The following is a 20140-nucleotide window of genomic DNA, read 5'->3' as shown; positions in this document are numbered from 1 at the left end:
TAACCGCCTGCGTCCCAACCCACTCTCAGACCTTGAGCCAAACTACTAACAGCTGCATGAAACAGACACCAAATAGATAAATGTAAAATGTTACCTCCTGGTGCTTTTGAATTCTCTCAAGAGCCAACCTTTCACGAGAAATGAAGGCTTCAGATTTGGCTCGTAAAGCTTGCTCAAATTGGTTCCGAAACTTGGCTAATTCCTTCTCAGCCTTTCTTTTCTCTTCCATTTTAATTTTTGCTACTTCAGTATCTTTAAAATACTTCAACTGCCAAGTGATCACAAATAATTGTAAATACCAGTAATTTTTCTAAAGAAATAACTTCTCTCTTCATGGTTAGGTTTAACACTAATGCTCCACTTATATTTAGTTTGACTCATCATTAGTTTCATCTCATTCACTGTACCTCTAGGATTCATTCAAAAGGCATAAACAGTAACATCAACTAGAAAGAAAAATCAAATGTGCAAGAGTTTATCACAATAAGGATTCTAGATTTTTTTCTCCTTATACGTAAGATGAAGACATTTAAAATACAAGCACAACTATCACTCTTGCTAATAACAAGACAGAGCTTACCTTGTGACACATTTCTGCCTGAAGTTGTTGTTCTATTTCTTTCTTATATTCATTTAACTTTATTTCTAAAGATTCTAACTTGGGACGCTGAGGGCTAGCATCTGCAAACTGATCATCAATAAGCTGAAGCTTTTCCGCTTTAAAAAAAAAACACACACACACAGGAAGTTAAGATAGAGAAATGTGGTCAGGTGAACAAGAGGCTGGAGCTCTGTTCAAAAGCAAAGAGTATGCTTCGGAGAAAGTGTAGGGATCTCTGCAATTTACTTGGAAACATCAAAAAATTAAGATGGATTAATGGATGGGACCGAGAAGTGACCGAGCAAATATAACACAAATTTACTGGGAGAATCTAGGTATAGAAGTGTTCAGTGTGCAACTGTTTCAACCCTTCCATATGTCTGAAAATTTTCATCATCAGATGTCCGGGGAAGAGAAAGCAGAGAGTACAAGTCAGAAAACACTGGCATCTCTTTCCAGTCCCTGAGTGCCAAGGCAGAGCACACTTTCAGTGGACTTTGGTTAAAGGGGACTTATGCATTCAAAACCCTGACCTCAAAATAACTCAAAGATCACCATATTTCCACTCTGCTTTACAGAGAAGGAAATAGTGGTCCCTACACTCTGAGTCCTACAGGGCTAAGCAACTATGTGATGGTGGAACCAGGACTGAAACCAGTTTACTGACTGTCTCTCACTGCAGTGCTCTCTCCAGTAGACCCACAGCCCTCCCACCAACTGTGGATCAGAATCAACAATGTGCAGAATGCCTGGACCCCGAAGGCATCTTGGTCATGTGGAACATCAACATCCACCAGAAAGGATGCCTAGGAAAAAAGGTTGGCAGAAGTAGATTAAGATTGGCAGTGTTCATCTCTTTAGAGAATTTGAGACATATTTTCATTTACTTCTCTGTATTTTCCAAATGCTCTGTAATCGTGCTGTTCAATATAGGACTCTCTAGTCACATGCAGCCACTGAGTAGATGAAATGTGACCATCTGAACTGACATGTGGTCTAAGTATAAAAGACACACCAGATTTCAAGGACTGCGCACAGAAATTCTATCTAAAATAACCTCAATTGTTTTATACTGATTGGTCATATTGATTATTTTGGTTATACCGGGTTTAAATAAAATATATTAAAACAAATTTGCCTGTGGGTTTGTTTTGTTTTTACTATGGCTAGAAGGAAATTAAAAATTGCACATGTGTTGGGCAGCCCGGGTGGCTCAGCGGTTTAGTGCCACCTTCAGCCCAGGGCCTGATCCTGGAGACCTGGGATCAAGTCCCACATCAGGCTCCCTGCATGGAGCCTGCTTCTCCCTCTGCCTGTGTCTCTGCCTCTCTCTCTCTCTGTGTCTCTCATGAATAAATAAATAAAATCTTAAAAAAAAAAACTTGCACGTGGCTCATATTATTGGACAGCAGTGCTCTAGAACAAGCACGTACCATGTTCCCAGTAGAATAAAATCCATGCCAAAATAAATTAAAGGCCAAATTATACAGTGTAGCTTTTATAAATTATAGACTTATCTTCTTACAGGTTAGAAGCCCCGTTACTCCTTAAGACTCAGGCAGCATCACAAAACTGAGTAATCACATAATTTTAAAAACCTTGGACTCTGATAGCAGTTCTGCACCAGAGCGAGTGTTTCCAGGTTGCTGTAATTCTGGGGACTACCATTTCCTCAACTGTAAATTGAAGTGATACACCGCTGACTTCTCTAACCTCTGTGCCATGCGAGTCATCTAGGACTTTCTCACTTAGTGGCAATAAAACAAAGTTAGAAGCGACACAAGGAAGAATGTGTCAGTTATGAGCGGTTGAACACAGCACACAAGGAAGAATGTGGGCCTTTGGATTCCCCCAAGATTTGGAAAGTGTGGCCTTAGCGGTCACGAGGAGAGGCAGCAGTACTGGAGAGCAGGTCAGGTCCCTTCTCCCAACGAGACTCCAGAGGAAAGGAGTGCCTCTGCCACCCGGGAGTCACATCCCTCCCAGTCAAGGAACAAGCAGAATACAGTAGATCAGATCATTTCATCATTTGAAGACAAAACAGAACAATTAAAATTCCAAAAGAAGGCTAGTTACCAAGAGAGTCTTTGCCAGGAAATGCCAAGCTGGTCTGAGTCTCCGCATCACAGCTTGCCTTGGACTGATGATAATCTGCCAATTCTCTTAAAAAGTGCAGGAGAAAACCTAAGAGACACAAAGTGTATAACACAGTTTTGCTGCACAAATTTCTTTCATTTAACCATTGCTCAGTCATGGTTTATGTAATCTTTCTTTTAAAGATTTTATTTATTCATGAGAGAGACAGAGAGAGAGAGGGAGGGAGGGAGGGGCAGAGGGAGAAGCAGGCTCCATGCAGGGAGCCCGACGTGGGACTCGATTCCAGGTCTCAAGGATCACGCCCTGGGCCAAAGGCGGCGCTAAACCGCTGGGCCACCCGGGCTGCCCCATAATCTTGGTTTTAAGACATTATCTTTTTTTTTTTTTGCATTATTTTATGAATCTTTAAAGAATCATTTCTAAGGAAAGGCCTTTGCAAACATGACAAGACTAGAAGCAATAAGGAGAAATATTTATCAATCTAACAACGTAAAAATTAGAGACCTGTATGGCATGAAATGAAATCAAAAGACACGTGATACACTGGAAAAAAATATTTGGAGGACTATGAAAACAGGACTAGGTTTCACAATATCAAAGAGCTCTTACAATTCAGTAAGAAAAAAATGGAAAAAATGGAACAAGACACGGACAAAGTTTACACAAAAAATGTTTAACTGTCAAATGTGAACAAAATTATAAATAAATGCAAAATAATACAACAGAGAGACTGTGTTTTCCCAGTAAGATTGCTAAGATTAAAAACACAGGCATATGGGACTTCTGGAAAGATAGTGCAGTAGGAAGATTCTAAACTCACCTCCTCCCACGGACATACCTAGATAACACAGCAATGGAACTAGTCCAGAAAACAAACCCAAACACTGGCAGAACAGACATTCCGCGGTTAATCACCGAGAGGAACCACACTGAAAATGGTAGGATGGGCAGAGACACAGTTGGGAACCAAACTAAACACCAACTGGAGGGACACTACAAGCACAGAGAAGAGAGGGGAGCAGATCCCAGCCACACCAGACACAGGAGACCTGCACTGGAAAGAGGAGTCCTCATATCCTTTGGCTTTACAAAGCAATGGAGCTTGACTTTGCAGGTTTTTACAATCAGCAGGGCTTAACTCCAGGTACCTTGAAAATCAGTGGCCTTAGCTCTGGGAGAGCGGAGGACAATAGGAAATGGAGTCCCCACCCTTAAAGAGCCAGCCTAACAAACAACCCCACAGATACAGCATAGAAGCAGCAGTTTGAAAAGCTCCTGGGGTACACCTACCTGGAAGCAGATTTATTTACTAATCTCAGAACCTGTGTTGGAGGAGCAGAGATCTTAAGGATACATCTCCAAGAACAGAAGAGCTACCAGGGGCCATTTCTTCCCAGACCCCCAAGTCCAGATAGCCAGACACTTCAGAACGGCATGGAGCACCCCCTCCCCAAACCTACCTTACCACCACCAACCAGCTCCCGTGTTCTCCTGTGGATCTGCCTCATCCAATGCCCAAATGGCAGGAGTCCCTCCAAAGCAACTCCTGCCATGATATATCCCACAAGCAGCCATTACAAGGTGACTCCTGCCCTGGAAATAGGAGAAGATAACCACACACACCAGTTCAACTACAGCCCCAGCAAATGGATTTAGGGCAGACATCTGCTCTGTCAGCCCCACCCACCAGCAACCTTTCAGGGGAAAACACAAAGAGAAAGCCCTGCATGTCAGGTTGGGCTCACTGCACCCCCAGTCAGCAGATGGGGAGGCAGGCATCTGATTGGACTGCTGGCCCTGCCCACCAACAAAAGCCTCTCAAGGGACAAGGCAGGGAGAACATCTTGCAGGCTGGTTACTACCACAGCCCCAGGAAAACAGGCAAAGAGCAGGGATCTGGTCTGACCGCTGACACCACCCAACTACGATCCCATTTCAACTCCAGACTGGCCCTTTAACACCACAGGGACCAAACCCTGCCCACAACAGGTAAAGTGGGCCACTATAGCTGACTGAAGGCAAACATGGCTCAGCTACAATCAGGGCATACATAACCCATGTAGGAGATACCTCTGAAGTGTCTGGTTCTGGTAAACAGAGGACATTGTGCTACAGGGCACCACAGAACCTCTTCTTCATAAGGCCACTATATTCAAGAAAAGGAGGCACAACTGACTTTCTTAACACAGAGAAACAGAAAGACAAAATGAGGAGATAGATGAACATATCCTAAATGAAAGAACAGGACAAAACCAGAGCAAAAGAGCAAAATGAAATGGAGATAAGCAACATACCTGATAAAAAATTCAAAGTCATGGTAATAAAGATACTCGATGGACTTGAGAAAAGAGGAGAGGATCTCAATGGGATCATCATCAAAGAGATAGAAAATAGAACCAATCAGAGATGAAGAGATCAACTGAAATTAAAAATACAATGGAGGGAATCACAATAGCAGATTATTATTATTTTTTTTTTAAGAAAAAAGAACAATAAATACTAAGAATAGGTTAAGGGAACTCCGCAACACCATCAAGCCTAATAACATTCACATCATAGGGATCCCAGAAGGAGAAGAGGGCAAAAGGGGACTGAAAATTTATTTGAAGACATAATAGCTGAGAACATCCTTAATCTGGGGAGGGAAATAGAAATCCAGATTCAAGAGGCATAGAGAATGCCCAACAAAATCAACCCAGGAAGATCCACCCCAAGACACATAATTAAAATGGAAAAAAGTAATGATAGAGAATTTTAAAAGCAGCAAAAGAAAAGTTACATACAAGAGCAAACCAAAAAGGCTTCAGCTGACTTTTTAGCATAAATTTTGCAGGCCAGATGAAAGTGGCAGGATATGTTCAAAGTGCTAAAAGGAAAGAAACCTGCAACCACACATACTCTACCCAGCAAGGCTATCATTCAGAATAGGATAAGTAAAGAGTTTCCCCAGACAAAAAGTTAAGGAGTTCATTACCACTAAGCCAGCCCTATAAGAAATGTTAAAGGGAGTTCTTTTAATTTTAAGAGATGGCCATAATCAGGAATAAGAAAATTACAAAAGGAAAAATTTTCACAATACAAACATAATAAAAGTACATTAATCAGTTATAAAAAGAGCATGGAGGGATGCCTGGGTGGCTCAGCGGTTGAGCAGCTGCCTTTGGCTCAGGGCATGATCCCAGATTGCCGGGATCGAGTCCCACATCAGGCTCCCTGCATGGAGCCTGCTTCTCCCTCTGCCTATGTCTCTGCCTCTCTGTGTCTCTCATGAATAAATAAATAAAATCTTAAAAAAAAAAACAAACAAACCAGCATGGAGATTAAAGTACAAAAGCAGTAAAAATCAGTTATATCTGTAAAAATCAGTCGAGATTCACCAAATAAAGAGGTAAAGCATGACATCATAATACATAAAATGTGGGGAGGTAAGAGGGGAAAAAATTAGTGCTTTTAGAATGGGCTCAAATTTAAGCAACCATCAACTTAATACAATAATGCTATATGCAAAAAATGTTAATATGAGCCTAAATATAGGGGCACCTGGCTGGCTCAGTGGTTGAGTGTCTGCCTTCGGCTCAGGGTGTGATCCTGGGATCAAATCCCACATCAGGCTCTCCGCGGGGAGCCTGCTTCTATCTCTGCCTATGTCTCCGCCTCTCTGTGTCTCTCTTGAATAAATAAAATCTTAAAAAAATATATATTAGCCTAAATATAACCACAAATCAAAAACCAGTGATATGCAAAAAATAAAGAGAAAAGAATCTAAGTATATCACTAAAGAAAGCCAACAAACTGAGCATAGCAAGAAAAGGAACGGAGAACAACCATACAACATGTAATAAAATGGCACTAAGTACATACCTATTAATACTTACTTTCAATGTAAATGGACTAAATGCTCCAATCAAAAGACACAGGGTGACTGAATGGACCAAAAGAAAAACTCATCTATGTGGCATGTGGGTGGCTCAGCTGGCTAATAATCAATTTTATTTATTTACTCATGAGAGACACAGAAAGAGAGACAGAGACATAGGCAGAGGGAGAAGCAGGCTCCCCACAAGGAGCCCAATGTGGGACTCGATCCTGGACCCCGGGATCATGCCCTGAGCCAAAGGCAGATGCTCAACCCCTCAGCCACCCAGGTTCTCTCCTCTTACCACTTTTATTCAACCAGTACTGGAAGTCCTCGTCACAGTCACTGAAGGAGAAATGAAGAGTATCCAAATTGATAGGCAAGAAGCAAAACTGCAGATGACATGATACTACGTACAGAAAACTAGCACTGATAAATGAATTCAGTAAGGTCAAAACACTAACACTGATAAATGAATTCAGTAAGGTCACGGGATATAAAGTTAATATACAGAAATCTGTTGCATTTCTATACTTTAATAATGAAGTAGCAGAGAGAGAAATTAATAATGGCATTTACAATTGCACCAAAAATAAAATACCTAGAAATAAACTTAACAATTGAACTGAAAGACCTATACTATGAAACTATAAAACACTGATAAAAAAACAAGAAAGATGATATGAATGAAAAGATATTTCGTGCTCATGGATTGAGAGGACCAGTATTGTTAAAAGGTCCATACTACACAAAGCAACCTACAGATTCAATGCAAACCCTGTCAAAATACCAACAGCATTTTTCACAGAACTAGAATAATACTAAAATCTGTATGGAACCACAAAAGATCCCAAATAGCCAAAACAACCTTGAGAAAGAAGAACAAAGCTGGAGGTATCCCAATTCTAGATTGCAAGATAAACTACAAAGCTGTAGTAATCAAAACAGTAAGGTACTAGCGTAACATCAGACACATAGATCAAGGGGACACAATAGAGAGCCCAGAAATAAACCTATACTTATATGTGTCAGAATATACAATGGGGAAAAAAAAGTCTCTTCAACAAATGGTATTGGGCAAACTGGACAACCACATGCAAAACAATGAAACTGGATCACTTTCTTACACCATTATACAAAAATAACTCAAAATGGCTGAAACCATAAAATTACTAGAAGAAAACACAGGCAATAATATGTCTGATATCAACTGCAGAAACATTTTTCTACACAGGTTCCTCAGGCAAAGGAAACAAAAGCAAAATTAAACCATTGGGACTACACCAAAATAATGAGCTTCTGCACAGCAAAGGAAACCAACAAAACAAAAAGGCAACCTACTGAATAGCAGAAAATACTTGCAAATGATATATCCAATAAGGGATTAATACCCAAAATATATAAAGGACTTATAAACTCAACACACACACACACAAAACAATCCAATAAATAAACGGGCAGAGGACCTGAATACACATTTTTTGGAAGACATCCAGATGGCCAACAGACACATGAAAAGAGGCTCAATATCACTCATCATCAGGGAAACACAAATCAAAACCACAAGGAGATATCACCTCACACCTGTCAGAATGGCTAAAATCAACAACACAAGAAACAAGTGTCAGCGAGGATGTGAAGAAAAAGGAACCCTCATGCACTGTTGGTGGGAATGTTAACTGGTACAGCCACTGTGGAAAATAGTATGGAGGTTCCACAAACAATTAAAAATAGAATTACCATACAATCCAGTAATTCTGGTACTAGGTATTTACCCAAAGCATATGAAAAGCTAATTTGAAAAGATACACACACCCCTATGTTTACTGCAGCATTATCTACAAGAGGTGAGATAAGGAAACAACTCAAGTGTCTTGTCAGATGAATGGATGAGGAAACTGTGGTGTAAATACACACACACATACACAATGGAACTATCACTCAGCCATTAAAAAAAAAAATGAGGGAAGCCTGGGTGGCTCAGTCATTGAGCCATCTGCCTTCAGTTCAGGGCGTGATCCCGGAGTCCTGGGACCAAATCTTACATTGAGCTCCCCGCAGGGAGCCTGCTTCTCCCTCTGCCTGTGTCTCTGCCTCCCTGTCTCTCTCACGAATAAAATTAAAAAAAAAAAAAAAAAAAAAAAAAGAAGAAATCCTGCCATTTACAATAACATGGATGGAACTAGAGGGTATGATGCTAAGCGAAATGTCAGAAATATCATAAACTTCACTTGCACGTGGAATTTAAGGAATAAATGGAGAAACAAAGAAAAGAGTCAAATAGACTCTTAAATACAGAGAACTGATTATTGCCAAGGGGGAGGTGGGGGGGGGGGATGAGTGAAATAGATAAAGGGGATTAAGAGTACACTTACTGCAATTAGCACTGAGAAATATATATTGACAATGAATTCTTATACTATATACCTGAAACTAATATAACACTATATTAATTATACTTCAATAAACTGTAACATCATACTCATGCAATGGAATACACAGCAATTAATATGAACTATTGCTAAAAATAGTATGAATCAGCATAAGGTTGAGAGAAAGAAGCCACACTCAAGATATATTATAGGATTCCATGTATATAAAATGTAAAAATAGGCATTAATAATCTATGGTGCTAGATATCAGAATAGCACTTAAGACTGGATAATAGGGAAAGCTTAGTGATTGGGAGGGATACAAAGGGGGCTTCTGGGATGCTGGTATTGTTCTATTTCTTGTGGTAGGAGGTATTTCCTGGGGTTTATTTTTTGGTGGCTTATCAAGTAATATATATATAATTTCTTTTTTTTCACTTTCCTGAACTTTATTAAAGAAAAAAAACAATGATGGTAAATCTTGAGAACATAGTCAATTTTCTAGGATTCTTCCCTTGAAAATGTGACATTTGATTTCCAAACACATGCCAGAGCGTACATGGTTCCCATTTGTACTAATCAGGTGAGAAGCTGAAATCCTAAAATGTTCATCTTCAAACTTTACCCAGTCTGTGGTCTGTCTTTGGATCAGCAATAATTGCCTGAACAGCTACTATGGCTTCATTAATTTTTGTCTGTAGCTCTCTGAGCTCTTCTATATGCAGCAATTGCAGAATTTGAGCAGCTTCATTAAGAACTGCATCTCCTGTGTCAAAACTAAGAATGTGTTTATCTAGTGCAACAGGCAAGTCCTCTTTTGTTTGGTTTGCTTTGGCATCTGCATCTTGTGTCAGGCGCTCCTGTACCAAAATGCGAATTCCCTTAAGCATTACCAGGTAATCATCATGACGCTGAATCTGAAGAAGGTTAGCCAAAGCCATTACACCAGCCTTAAAATCAGGATTATTTACATCCAAATTGATCAACGGCTGGGCATTTTTAGCTGCATTGTCAGCATTCTTTGTATTATTGGGTATCAAGTCCTTGTATTTTTCAGCATTATCTCCATATTCAAGTCTAACAGCTAAACCAAGAAGCCAGTCAATTGCTTCTTGTCGATCTTGAATATTGAAAAGACAGTTAACATCTCTGAGATACTTTTCAAAGAACTTGGGCCAGTCACTGCTGTGGATGTTTCTTAAATTACCTCTGTCTTCAATCTTGTAGTGTCTGATTTTCTGGTCTTCAAGCCAAACAATAAAGTTTCTAAATTCTGTTTCATCTTTGCAGTTGAAGTCAGCCGGGTTGTGGTAGTCGAGGGCTGTCAGCTTGCGTCGGAACATGGTCCCCGCGTCTCGCTCCGGTCCCCTGGGCCTCAGCTGGGAGAGGAGAGGCGAGGAGGTGCGGGCGGCGCAGGCACCGGCGACACGGCAAAAGGGCCTATATATATAATTTTTGCATTGTATTGTTATACAATTACATTTCTACTGAAAGATATGTATATACAACAATGTTCATGATTGCACTGTCCATATGTTATTGGATTAATCAGTTATGGTATTAATTGGGGCACACCCATTAAAAAAAAATACATGCATACCATAGAGAATCTGCAATTTCAGTTCCAGACCACTGCAATACAGTGAGTATCAAAAACCAAGTCTAATGAATGTTTCCCAGTACGTTTAAAATACTTTCACTATACTTGAGTCTAAGCATGCAATAGCATTGTGTAAAAACAAAAAAAAAACAAAAAAAACAGTGTACATATCTAAATTTTAAAATATTGCTAAAAAAGCTAGCCATCATTTGAGCTTTCTTTTTTTTTTTTTTTTCATTTGAGCTTTCAAGGCAGTCACAATCTTCCCAGTGGAGGGTCTTGCCTTGATGTTGATGGCTGATAACAGGGCAGGGGTTGCTGGAGGTGGAGTGGCTGTGGCCAAGAATAGGACAATGAAGTCTGCCACATTTATTGACCCTTCATGATTTCTACTACATCATTTACTCAAAATAGAATCTCTCTCAAAACTGGAATCAATCCTCTCAAACCCTGCCACTACATTTATGTCATTTCAATAACCTTCACAGCATCTCCAACAGTAGATTCCATCTCAAGAAGCCACTTTCTTTGCTCATCCATAAGCAGCAAATCCTCATCCATTCAAGTTTGATTTTGAGATTGCAGCAATTCAGTCCCATCTTCAGGGTCCACTTCTAATTCTACATATCTTGTTATTTCCACCACATTTGCACGGACTTCCTCCACTGAACACTTTGACTTGAATCTCTCAAAGTCATCCATGAGGGTTCAAGGCAACTTCTTCAAAACTCCTGTTAACATGGGTATTTTGACCTCTTCCCATCAGTCACAAATGTTCTTAATGGCATCTAAGAATGGTGAATTCTTCCCAGGTTTTCAACAGACTGCTCAGATCCATCAGAGGAACTGTGGCAACTATTTCCTAAATAAGACTTGAAAGTCAAAATTACTCCTGCAGAATGGACGCTGTGTTAGCAGACATGAAAGCACTATTAATCTCATTGTACATCTCCATCAAAGACCTTGGGTGACCAGATGCATTGTCAAGGATATATTTTTAAAGAAATTTTCTTTCTTAAGAAGGTCTCAACAGTAGACCTAAAATCTTCATTAAACCATGTTGTAAATAAATAAATAAATGAATGAATAAATAAATAAATAAACCATGTTGTAAGCACATCTGCCAACCAGGCTTTGTTGCTCCATTTATAGAGTACAGGTAGAGTAGACAGTGTAATTTTTAAAGTTTTTAAGTAATCTCCACACCCCACGTGGGGCTCAAACTCATGACCCCAAGATCAAGAGTTGCATGCTCTTCTGGATGAGCCTACCAAGTGCCCTAGATTTAGCATAATTCTTGTGGGCCCCAGAAATTTTGGAAAGGTAGAGGAGTACTGGCTTCAACCTAAAGTCAACAGCTGCATTAGCCCCTAATAAGAGAGCCTGTTATTTGAAGCCAGGCATCGACTTCTCCTCTCCAGCTATGAAAGTCCTAGATGCCCTCTCCTTCCAATATACAAGTGTTTCATCTACATGGAAAATCTGTCCAGTGTAGCCACCTTCAGTAGTCACCTGAGCTGATCTTCTTCTGGGTCACCTGCTGCTTCCCCTTGCACTTTGAGGTTACAGAATCTGGTTCATTCCTCAAACCTCACAAACCAATCTTGTGAGCTTCCACCTCTTGCTTGGCAGCTTCCTCACCTCTCTCGGCCTTCATACCATTAAAGAGAGGTAGGGCCTTGCTCTGGAGTAGGCTTGGACTTAAAGGAATGTTCTAGCTTCTTTGATCTTCTGCCCAGAGCACAACAGTCTCCATGTCAGCAATAAGGCCGTTGCACTTTCTTACCAGTTGTGTGTTCACTGGGGTAACCCCTTATGTTACCTTTAAGAACTCTCTTTTGCATTCACTACCTGGCTGTTTGGCACAAGAGGCCTAGCTTTCGGCCTGTCTGGGCTCTCAACATACGTTCCTCACTAAGCTTGGTCATCTCTGGCCTTTGGCTGAAAGCGAGAGATCTGCGACTCTTCCTTTCCCCTAAACACTTAGAGGCTATTGTAGGGTTATTAATAAGCCTCACTTCAATATCTTTGTGTCTCAGGGAACAGAAAGGCTGGAAGAGGAAGATGCGGACGATGGCCGGTCGGCAGGGCAGTGAGAACAGACACAATTATCAATTAAGTTCACCATCTTACATGGGTGGAGTTCGTGATGCCCCCAATTACCCTAATAACATCAATGATTACTGATCACAGATTCTATCAAAAGTTTAAAACATTGCAAGAAATAATAAAATGTAACAGACACAAAGTGAGCAAATACTGTTGCAAAAGCAGCACTGATAGACTTGCTGGACACAGTGTTGCCACAAACTCTCAATTTGTAAGAAATACAGTATCTGTGAAGTATAATAAAAAGTGAAAATAAAATGAGGTATGTCTGTACTCTTAAGTGTTGGCAGGGGAATGGGGAAATAGGCATGCTCATTCACTTGGGAGAGATTTTGTCAGGGTTTACATACGCTCAAATGCACATCCCCCTTTGACATTGTCATTTCCACTTCCCAAAGTTTACACAGCTAGACTTCCAAGGGGCATAAAGGGTGTACTACTGCACACTGATTGCTTCCAACAGCAAAACACAGTAAGATGATGAAATCTTCACCAAAGGGGGTTAAATACACGCTTTAAAAATAATTAGTCCGAATATACAAAGATTCATTGGTAAATAAAATAAGTTGCAAAACAATACAATCCCATTTAGGGTTATAGGGTTTTTTTTTTTTAATTTTTATTTATTTATGATAGTCACAGAGAGAGAGAGAGGCGCAGAGACACAGGCAGAGGGAGAAGCAGGCTCCATGCACCGGGAGCCCGATGTGGGATTCGATCCCGGGTCTCCAGGATCACGCCCTGAGCCAAAGGCAGGCGCCAAACCTCTGCGCCACCCAGGGATCCCAGGTTATAGGTTTTAATCACACGGATTTTCACCGTTATAAACTAAATTCTGGTAGGAGTAACAAGAAACTATTCATCCTAGGTATCAGTGGAAAGGCAGATGAGAAGATATGAGCAGCAATTTCCAGTTTTCTTTCACTTATACTTTTCTGAATAGTTTGAAACTTTTTTTTTTAAAGCCAGGAGTATAAATTAGAAGTTTCTAGTTTCTTAAAACAGTTGGAAGTACTCGGCTTCTGCATCAGCCAACCTAAAGGCCTTTTTTGTTTTTTCCTCTTTTCTGAAGAACTGAAAATCTGTTTCTCCCTTCCTCTAATGTGACCTACAGTCTGTTCTTTCATATTCGTTGCTTGCAATGCCTCTTTGGCTCATCCACTGATCTTCTCCTGACCTTTTTTCCAATCTGCTTGTTCTCTCCTCACACCTTCTTGCTCAGGCATGTCTGCTCTGCCTCTATAGAAAAGCTAGACATATTACAGAAATTTTCTTCAAGATCCTGTAGTAGATAATCTTTTGAGATGTGTTCTTTCCCCATCACTCGTTCTAGGTGAGGAATGGTCCTTTTCCAGTTCTGGAGTACTGTTCACAGGCCCGTAATTAGTTCCACTTCTCCCCTCTCCATATATATATATATATCCCCTTTAAGAAGGAATTCTCTAGTTTCATTTATTCTATTTGTTTACATTGGTATGGGATCATGAGTATTTCGTACATTGCAATTCAATTCCTATATTATTATGTAACATTTTATATAATCCAGTATTTTACTTTGTTGCTCCATTTGTTCCAGCTTTGGCCTTTGGAAGGTCTTTCAGTTCTATTTTTGTTAATGAAGCATTTCCTTTCATCTGGCATTATAAAAGACTCCAGGCTCATCTTGTACATTCTCTGCCCCAGTCCTGGAATCAGCCACTGCTCCAGGTAGCCCTGGTTCCTATTATTATGGAATGGTATTGGAAACCAAATCTTAATGTTCTGAACTGGGCACTAGGTGTGCTCATTTGTTACTGGGGTGTCATTGCTTCTAGGCCCTCTCAGCCTGCAGAACAAGGAAATTTGAGTGTTCTAATCTGTGTAGATACACATGTCTATAAATATCTGTGTATCCTTTGCACCTATATTAAGCTAAACCTAAGCTTATACTGAGGGTTCCAACAAATCCATTACCACATGGATCATTCTAGCTGCTTCTCCTTATTGATCTGTGAAATGGTGCCTTAACAGGGAAAAACCCGGCTCTCGCCCTCTACTATCCATTTAATTGTTCAGTTCCAGCATACATGTATGATGGTTTCCAAATTGTTAACCACTACCCCATAAGAAGTAACTAGCACCCTAAATATAGTGCCTATATATGGTTTCATTTGCTTTTAGTCTTAGTCTTCATTTCCAAAGGTAGTCAGCTTGCATCTTTTCTTCCTCATTCCCCAGTGAGACTGTCAGATGGTTTTGTTAGTTTGTAGGCCATCCTGGGATCACCTGACCTCCTCCATTTGCATATATGAAGGTTCACCCTTTGTACTATAGAGTTCAACAGGCTTTGACCAATATTTAGTGCTATATATCCCACCATCATAGTATCATATGAAATACCTTCATGACCCTAAAAAAAGATTCCCTGTGCTTCACCTAATCAACCTCCTACCCCCTCCCTCTGAGTCCCAGGCAACCATCGATTCACTTACCAGCTCTATAGTTCCACCTTTTTCAGAAAAGTATATATATATATATGGAATCACATACTAGAACCCTTTTCAGACAAGCCTCTTTCACTAACTATGCATTTAAGGTTAATTTACATATACATACAAGTTTTTTTTTTTTTTTTTTTTTTTTTTTAAGATTTACTCTCGAGAGATAATGAGTGTGCTAGCAGTGGGGTGTGGGGGGTGGAGACAGGAGAAAGAATCCCAAGCAGACTCCATGTCAAGAGTGGAACCAATGCGGGGCTCAATCCCACAACTCTTTGGCCACCATCTGAGCCGAAGCCAGGAGACGGACACTTGACCAACCATACCACCGAGGCACCCCAGATTTATATTTTTGCATGGATTGACAATTCATCCCTTTAGCCAAATAGTATTCCATTGTCTAGATGTACCACAGCTTGTTTATCCACTCACCTACTCAAGGACATTTTGGTTGCTCCCAATTTCGGGCAATTATAACAAAAAAAAATATTTGCTACAAATATTTCTATCTGGGTATCTACATGGACTGAACTTTTTCAAATCAGTTGGGTAAATAACTAGGAGCATCACTGTCAGATGGTAAAACTATGTTTAACTTTTGAGAAACTACCAATCTCCCAAAGTGGCTATACCATTTTGCATTCACACTATCAACGAATGAGAGGTCCTGTTGCTCCACATCCTCACCATTTGTTGTAAGTAGCCTGGATTTCAGCCATTCTAACAGGAATATGGTGAAAGCTCTTTGTTGTTTTAATTTGCATTGCCCTAGTAACAAACGACCTTGAACATCTTTTTGTATGCTTATTTGCCATCTCTGTATCTTTGGTGACATGTCTGTTCAGATCCTTTACCCATTTTTTTCCCCCAAGATTTTATTTGACAGAGAGCACAAATGGGGGGGGGGGTGGCAGGCAGAGGAAGAGGGAGAAGTAGGCTCCCTGTGGAGCAGGGAACCCCATGTGGGTCTTGATCCCAGATCCTGGGATCATGACCCAAGCTGAAGGCACTTAACCAACTGAGCCATCCAGGTGCCCTTTATCAATTTTTTAACTGGGTTGTCTCTTTACTGCATATATATATATATATATATATGTATTTTTTTTTTTTGCCGTTTTTTTCTGTTGAGTTTTAAGTGTTCTTTGTGTATTTTTGATACAAGTCTTTTTATCAGATATGTCCTTTGCAAATATTTTCTCCCAGTCAGGGGCTTGTCTTTTCATTCTCAGTATCTTTCAGAGCAGATGTTTTTGATTTTAATAAAGTCTAATTGGTTAATTTTCTTTCATATACATGCTTTTGGTGTTCTATCTCATCGCCAACCCCAAAGTCACATTTTTTTTTAATGTTTTCTTACCTAAGTTTCATAGTTCGACATTTAAACTTATAACTTGTATGAGAACTAAAATAGACGGTAGATCTAAGGTCTGTGTCTAGGTTCATTTTTGTGTATGAGTGCCCCAATTGTTCCAGCACCGCAGGTGGAAAAGACCATCCTTCTTCCCGTGAACCACCCTCACCCTTTGTCGAAAATCACTTGACTATACAGTTGACCCTTGAACAACACGGGTTTTATATGGGGATTCTTTTTAAATCAATACAAGACAGTATTGTTAACATAGTTTCTCTCTCTCTCTTTTTTTTTTTTAAGATTTTATTTGTTTATTCATGAGAGAGAGAGAGAGAGAGATGCAGAGACACTGGCAGAGGGAGAAGCAGGCTCCACGCAGGCAGTCCGACACAGGACTCAACCCCGGGTCTCCAGGATCAGGCCCAGGGCTGAAGTCGGCGCTAAACCGCTGAGCCACCGGGCTGCCCTTCATTTTAATTATTAATGACATTCTCTTCTCCAGCTTACTCTGAGAGTACGGTATATAATTCATTTAGCACACAAAATATCTGTTGACAGTTTATGTTATCAGTAAGGCTTCCAGTCAACAGGCTATTAGTTTTTGGGGAGTCAACAATTCTACATGGATTTCTGACTGCGTAATGGACATGGTTGGGAGGGTCAGAGCCCCCAACCCCCATGTTATTCAAGAGTCAACTGTATTTGTCTAGATTGACTTCTGGGCTTGCCGTTCTGTCCCACCGATATATGTAGCTATTCTTTTACCCATCACAGATAAGGGTTTTAAGTTCCAGAAAACAAGGAGCCAATGTCCAAATTCTCTGCACAGCTTTTTTTCCAGCATTATCTCTGAAAAGTTAGGGGTGGAAAGGATGGGTAAGTGGAATCTAGGGGAAAAGTAGTATGGCCATTCAACAACCCAGCACCCTTGAATACAGATACAATAAAATAAAACTACGGGTCTCTGTTAGGGCATAAACAACAGTTAGGTACAATATATCTCCCTACATATTTTCCGATGTTCTCAATTTTTGAATCAGAAGCCACAAAATTTTAAAGTTATTTCATTTTAAAAATAGCTGTTTTAGTGTTAGCAAAGACTTCTACCCAAATCTTGCCATGAGGATGCCTACCATGTCTGCTATCCATAGTTTTTCTGAATTTCAGAACTTAAACTAGGATGCTGGGTAAAGCTGGTAAGAGCTGTTCACCACATGTCTTTCTGAACCAGAAGCATTTGAACAGAGTGTATAAAGGCAAAAAACTATTTTTAAAGATAACATAAAAAAATAAATAAATAAAGGTAACATAAAATACCAGTAAGTGGATTATTTCTTAATATCCCTTTAGGCCTCAAGTTTTCTTCTGAAAAAATAGTTAAGCTACATATATCTACACCTTATATCTGTGTCCTGCCCAGTAGGATATGTGGCTATTTAAAATCTAAGATGCAGTTCTTCAGTTACACTAGCCACATTTCAAATGTTTAATAGTCACATGTGGCTAGTGGCTACTACATCAGATAGCAGATATAGACGTTCCCATCATTACAGGGAATTTATATTAGATGCTACTGCCTCTATATTCTATACAGAATATAGAACCACTTACCATACTGAAGTTCAATTTGGATGTCCTATGCTGCAGGTACTCTGGAAGGTCTTGTGATCATATTTACTCATCCTCTGGTAACATTACTCCCAAGAGACTAGGTAATTAAGTCATAGACTAATGGTTGCAGAAAATAAGTACTCAAATGTTTGCTGAATGCTAAGTTCTAAATGAATGCCCTACTGGGGATGGTAGCAATACTGGCAACAAAACCCAAAAGCACACCAACACAGAAGGGCTGCTATATATTGTTACAGATTATTTAAAATAGACCTAAAGAATATGTATTACAGGCAAGTTACCAGTTTAAGTTCATGCTACAAAGTCCATCATCAAGCCCAGCCCATGGTATGGCACCCATGGCAGTTATGGACTCTATGAAGGTTATCAAGGCCAAGATTAAAGCAATTTATCAGGCTCACATAAATACTTAATAAAAATATATATATATTTAACACTTAGTACTGACCAGATACCTCATTCTTTAAGCAAATATTAATAATCTGTAAACTACTTGAGGGAGAGGTGTGGGATACAAAGATACCTAGCCTTAACATTGTTAATTTGTGTGTGTGGAAATGTTCCCAACAATGGCTGTCTTTACAAAAAGTAGCTTTCAAATCATTTGTAGGGCTTTAACAACTTCTGTCTCTTCTTTGAGTAAGAGCAATTAAGAAGAATGAAACTTGGGGAAGTGATTTACATTGTCAAATTGGATGAATTGTTCTATTTATTTAAAAGGTAAGGTACTGGGATGCCTGGGTGGCTCAGTTGGTTGGATGTCTGCCTTCAGCTCAGGTTGTGATCCCAGGGCCCTGGGATCGAGCCCCGTATCATCAGAGGGGTGGTGACCCTGCTCAGCGTGGAGTCTGCTCCTGTCTCCCCCTCTGTGTTCTCTAATAAATCGATCTTTAAAAAAAAAAAAAAGATAAGGTATTGGGGTGCCTGGCTGGCTTAGTCAGTGGACCATGTGACTCTTGATCTTAGGGTCGTGATTTCAAGCTCCATGTTGGGTGTAGAGATTACTTAAGATCTTTTTCAAAAGTTAGATTAAAAAAAAAAAAAGATAAAAAGGTAAGGTACTGTCACAGCATGGAAAAATAAAAAAAAAAATAAAAGAAAAAAAAGAAAAATCAAATTCATATTAAATTCCGTACTCATATCCCTCAAGATTATTACTTTCATAGTTCTGCAGGAAAAAGTACATGACAAAAATCTTGCTATTTCTTTTTTATAAAGATGAAGGCTCCTACCTTTGTTTTCTTTATCAAATCCTGAGATCTGTTAAAAGAAAATATTTCATCTTTATTCAACTGTTCAGTTATAATTAACAGACCAAAGCAGATTATAAAAACTAAACAATCCTACCAGTGATTTGTAGAGACTGGATTCAGGGTTGATTTTAATGAGTTGTAATAGATCTTGCATAGTAAGTACCTTAAAGAAAAAAAATTAGACTTTTTTACATCGGTGTTTAAATGATAAACTAGGAGGCTTCTGAAGACAATTATGCTTTGGATTACATTTAAAAATTTATAACCATGCTAATAATGTAAAATTGAAGCACTTTCTTATATTATTAACATATTAAAGTCACAAGGATAAAATTTTTTTTTAAGATTTTATTTATTTATTTATGAGAGAGAGAGAGAGAGGCAGAGACACAAGTAGAGGGAGAAGCAGGCTCCATGGAGGAAGCCCAACATGGGATTTGATCCCGGGTCTCCAAGATCACGCCCTGGACTGAAGGTGGTGCTAAACTGCTGAGCTACCCAGGTTGCCCAATATTTTTCTTGATCACCTAATTAATCTCCAAATATTTCATAGTGAATACGTCTAATATGTCTAAATGGCTAATACCTTACAGAGTATAAACACACAAATATCTGATGAACCAATGAATACATATATAATTTCCAGGGTCTCCTAACTGCAAGAAAGTTTTTAAAGTATATTGCTTCAAAATATAAATGAAGTTTTATTGTCTTTACAACAATGAATAACTAAAGCATACACAAAATAGTTTTAAACATTTTTGGGTCACTATTCTTAATATATATTTATAC

General features: G+C 39.4%; 1 protein-coding gene and 1 pseudogene across 6 annotated transcripts in view; both read right to left on the bottom strand.

Annotated features, from left to right (window-relative positions):
* Positions 1–20140, bottom strand: part of OFD1 (OFD1 centriole and centriolar satellite protein) — a 54125-nt gene that overhangs the window by 25928 nt on the left and 8057 nt on the right. For all 6 annotated transcript variants that reach the window (XM_038586836.1, XM_038586838.1, XM_038586840.1 and 3 more), the window contains 5 exons: positions 19443–19511; positions 19328–19355; positions 2678–2785; positions 581–717; positions 95–268 (listed from right to left, as the gene is read on the bottom strand). In XM_038586836.1, the coding sequence (XP_038442764.1) occupies positions 95–268; positions 581–717; positions 2678–2785; positions 19328–19355; positions 19443–19511 (516 nt within the window). The remainder of the gene's footprint in view (positions 1–94; positions 269–580; positions 718–2677; positions 2786–19327; positions 19356–19442; positions 19512–20140) is intronic.
* LOC100685455 lies at positions 9367–19342 on the bottom strand (annotated as a pseudogene).

Source organism: Canis lupus, chromosome X (assembly GCF_011100685.1).
Source record: "Canis lupus familiaris isolate Mischka breed German Shepherd chromosome X, alternate assembly UU_Cfam_GSD_1.0, whole genome shotgun sequence".
NCBI lineage: Eukaryota > Metazoa > Chordata > Mammalia > Carnivora > Canidae > Canis > Canis lupus.
Note: the sequence above shows the minus strand (reverse complement) of the source record. Positions and strands in the feature narration are given on the sequence as shown.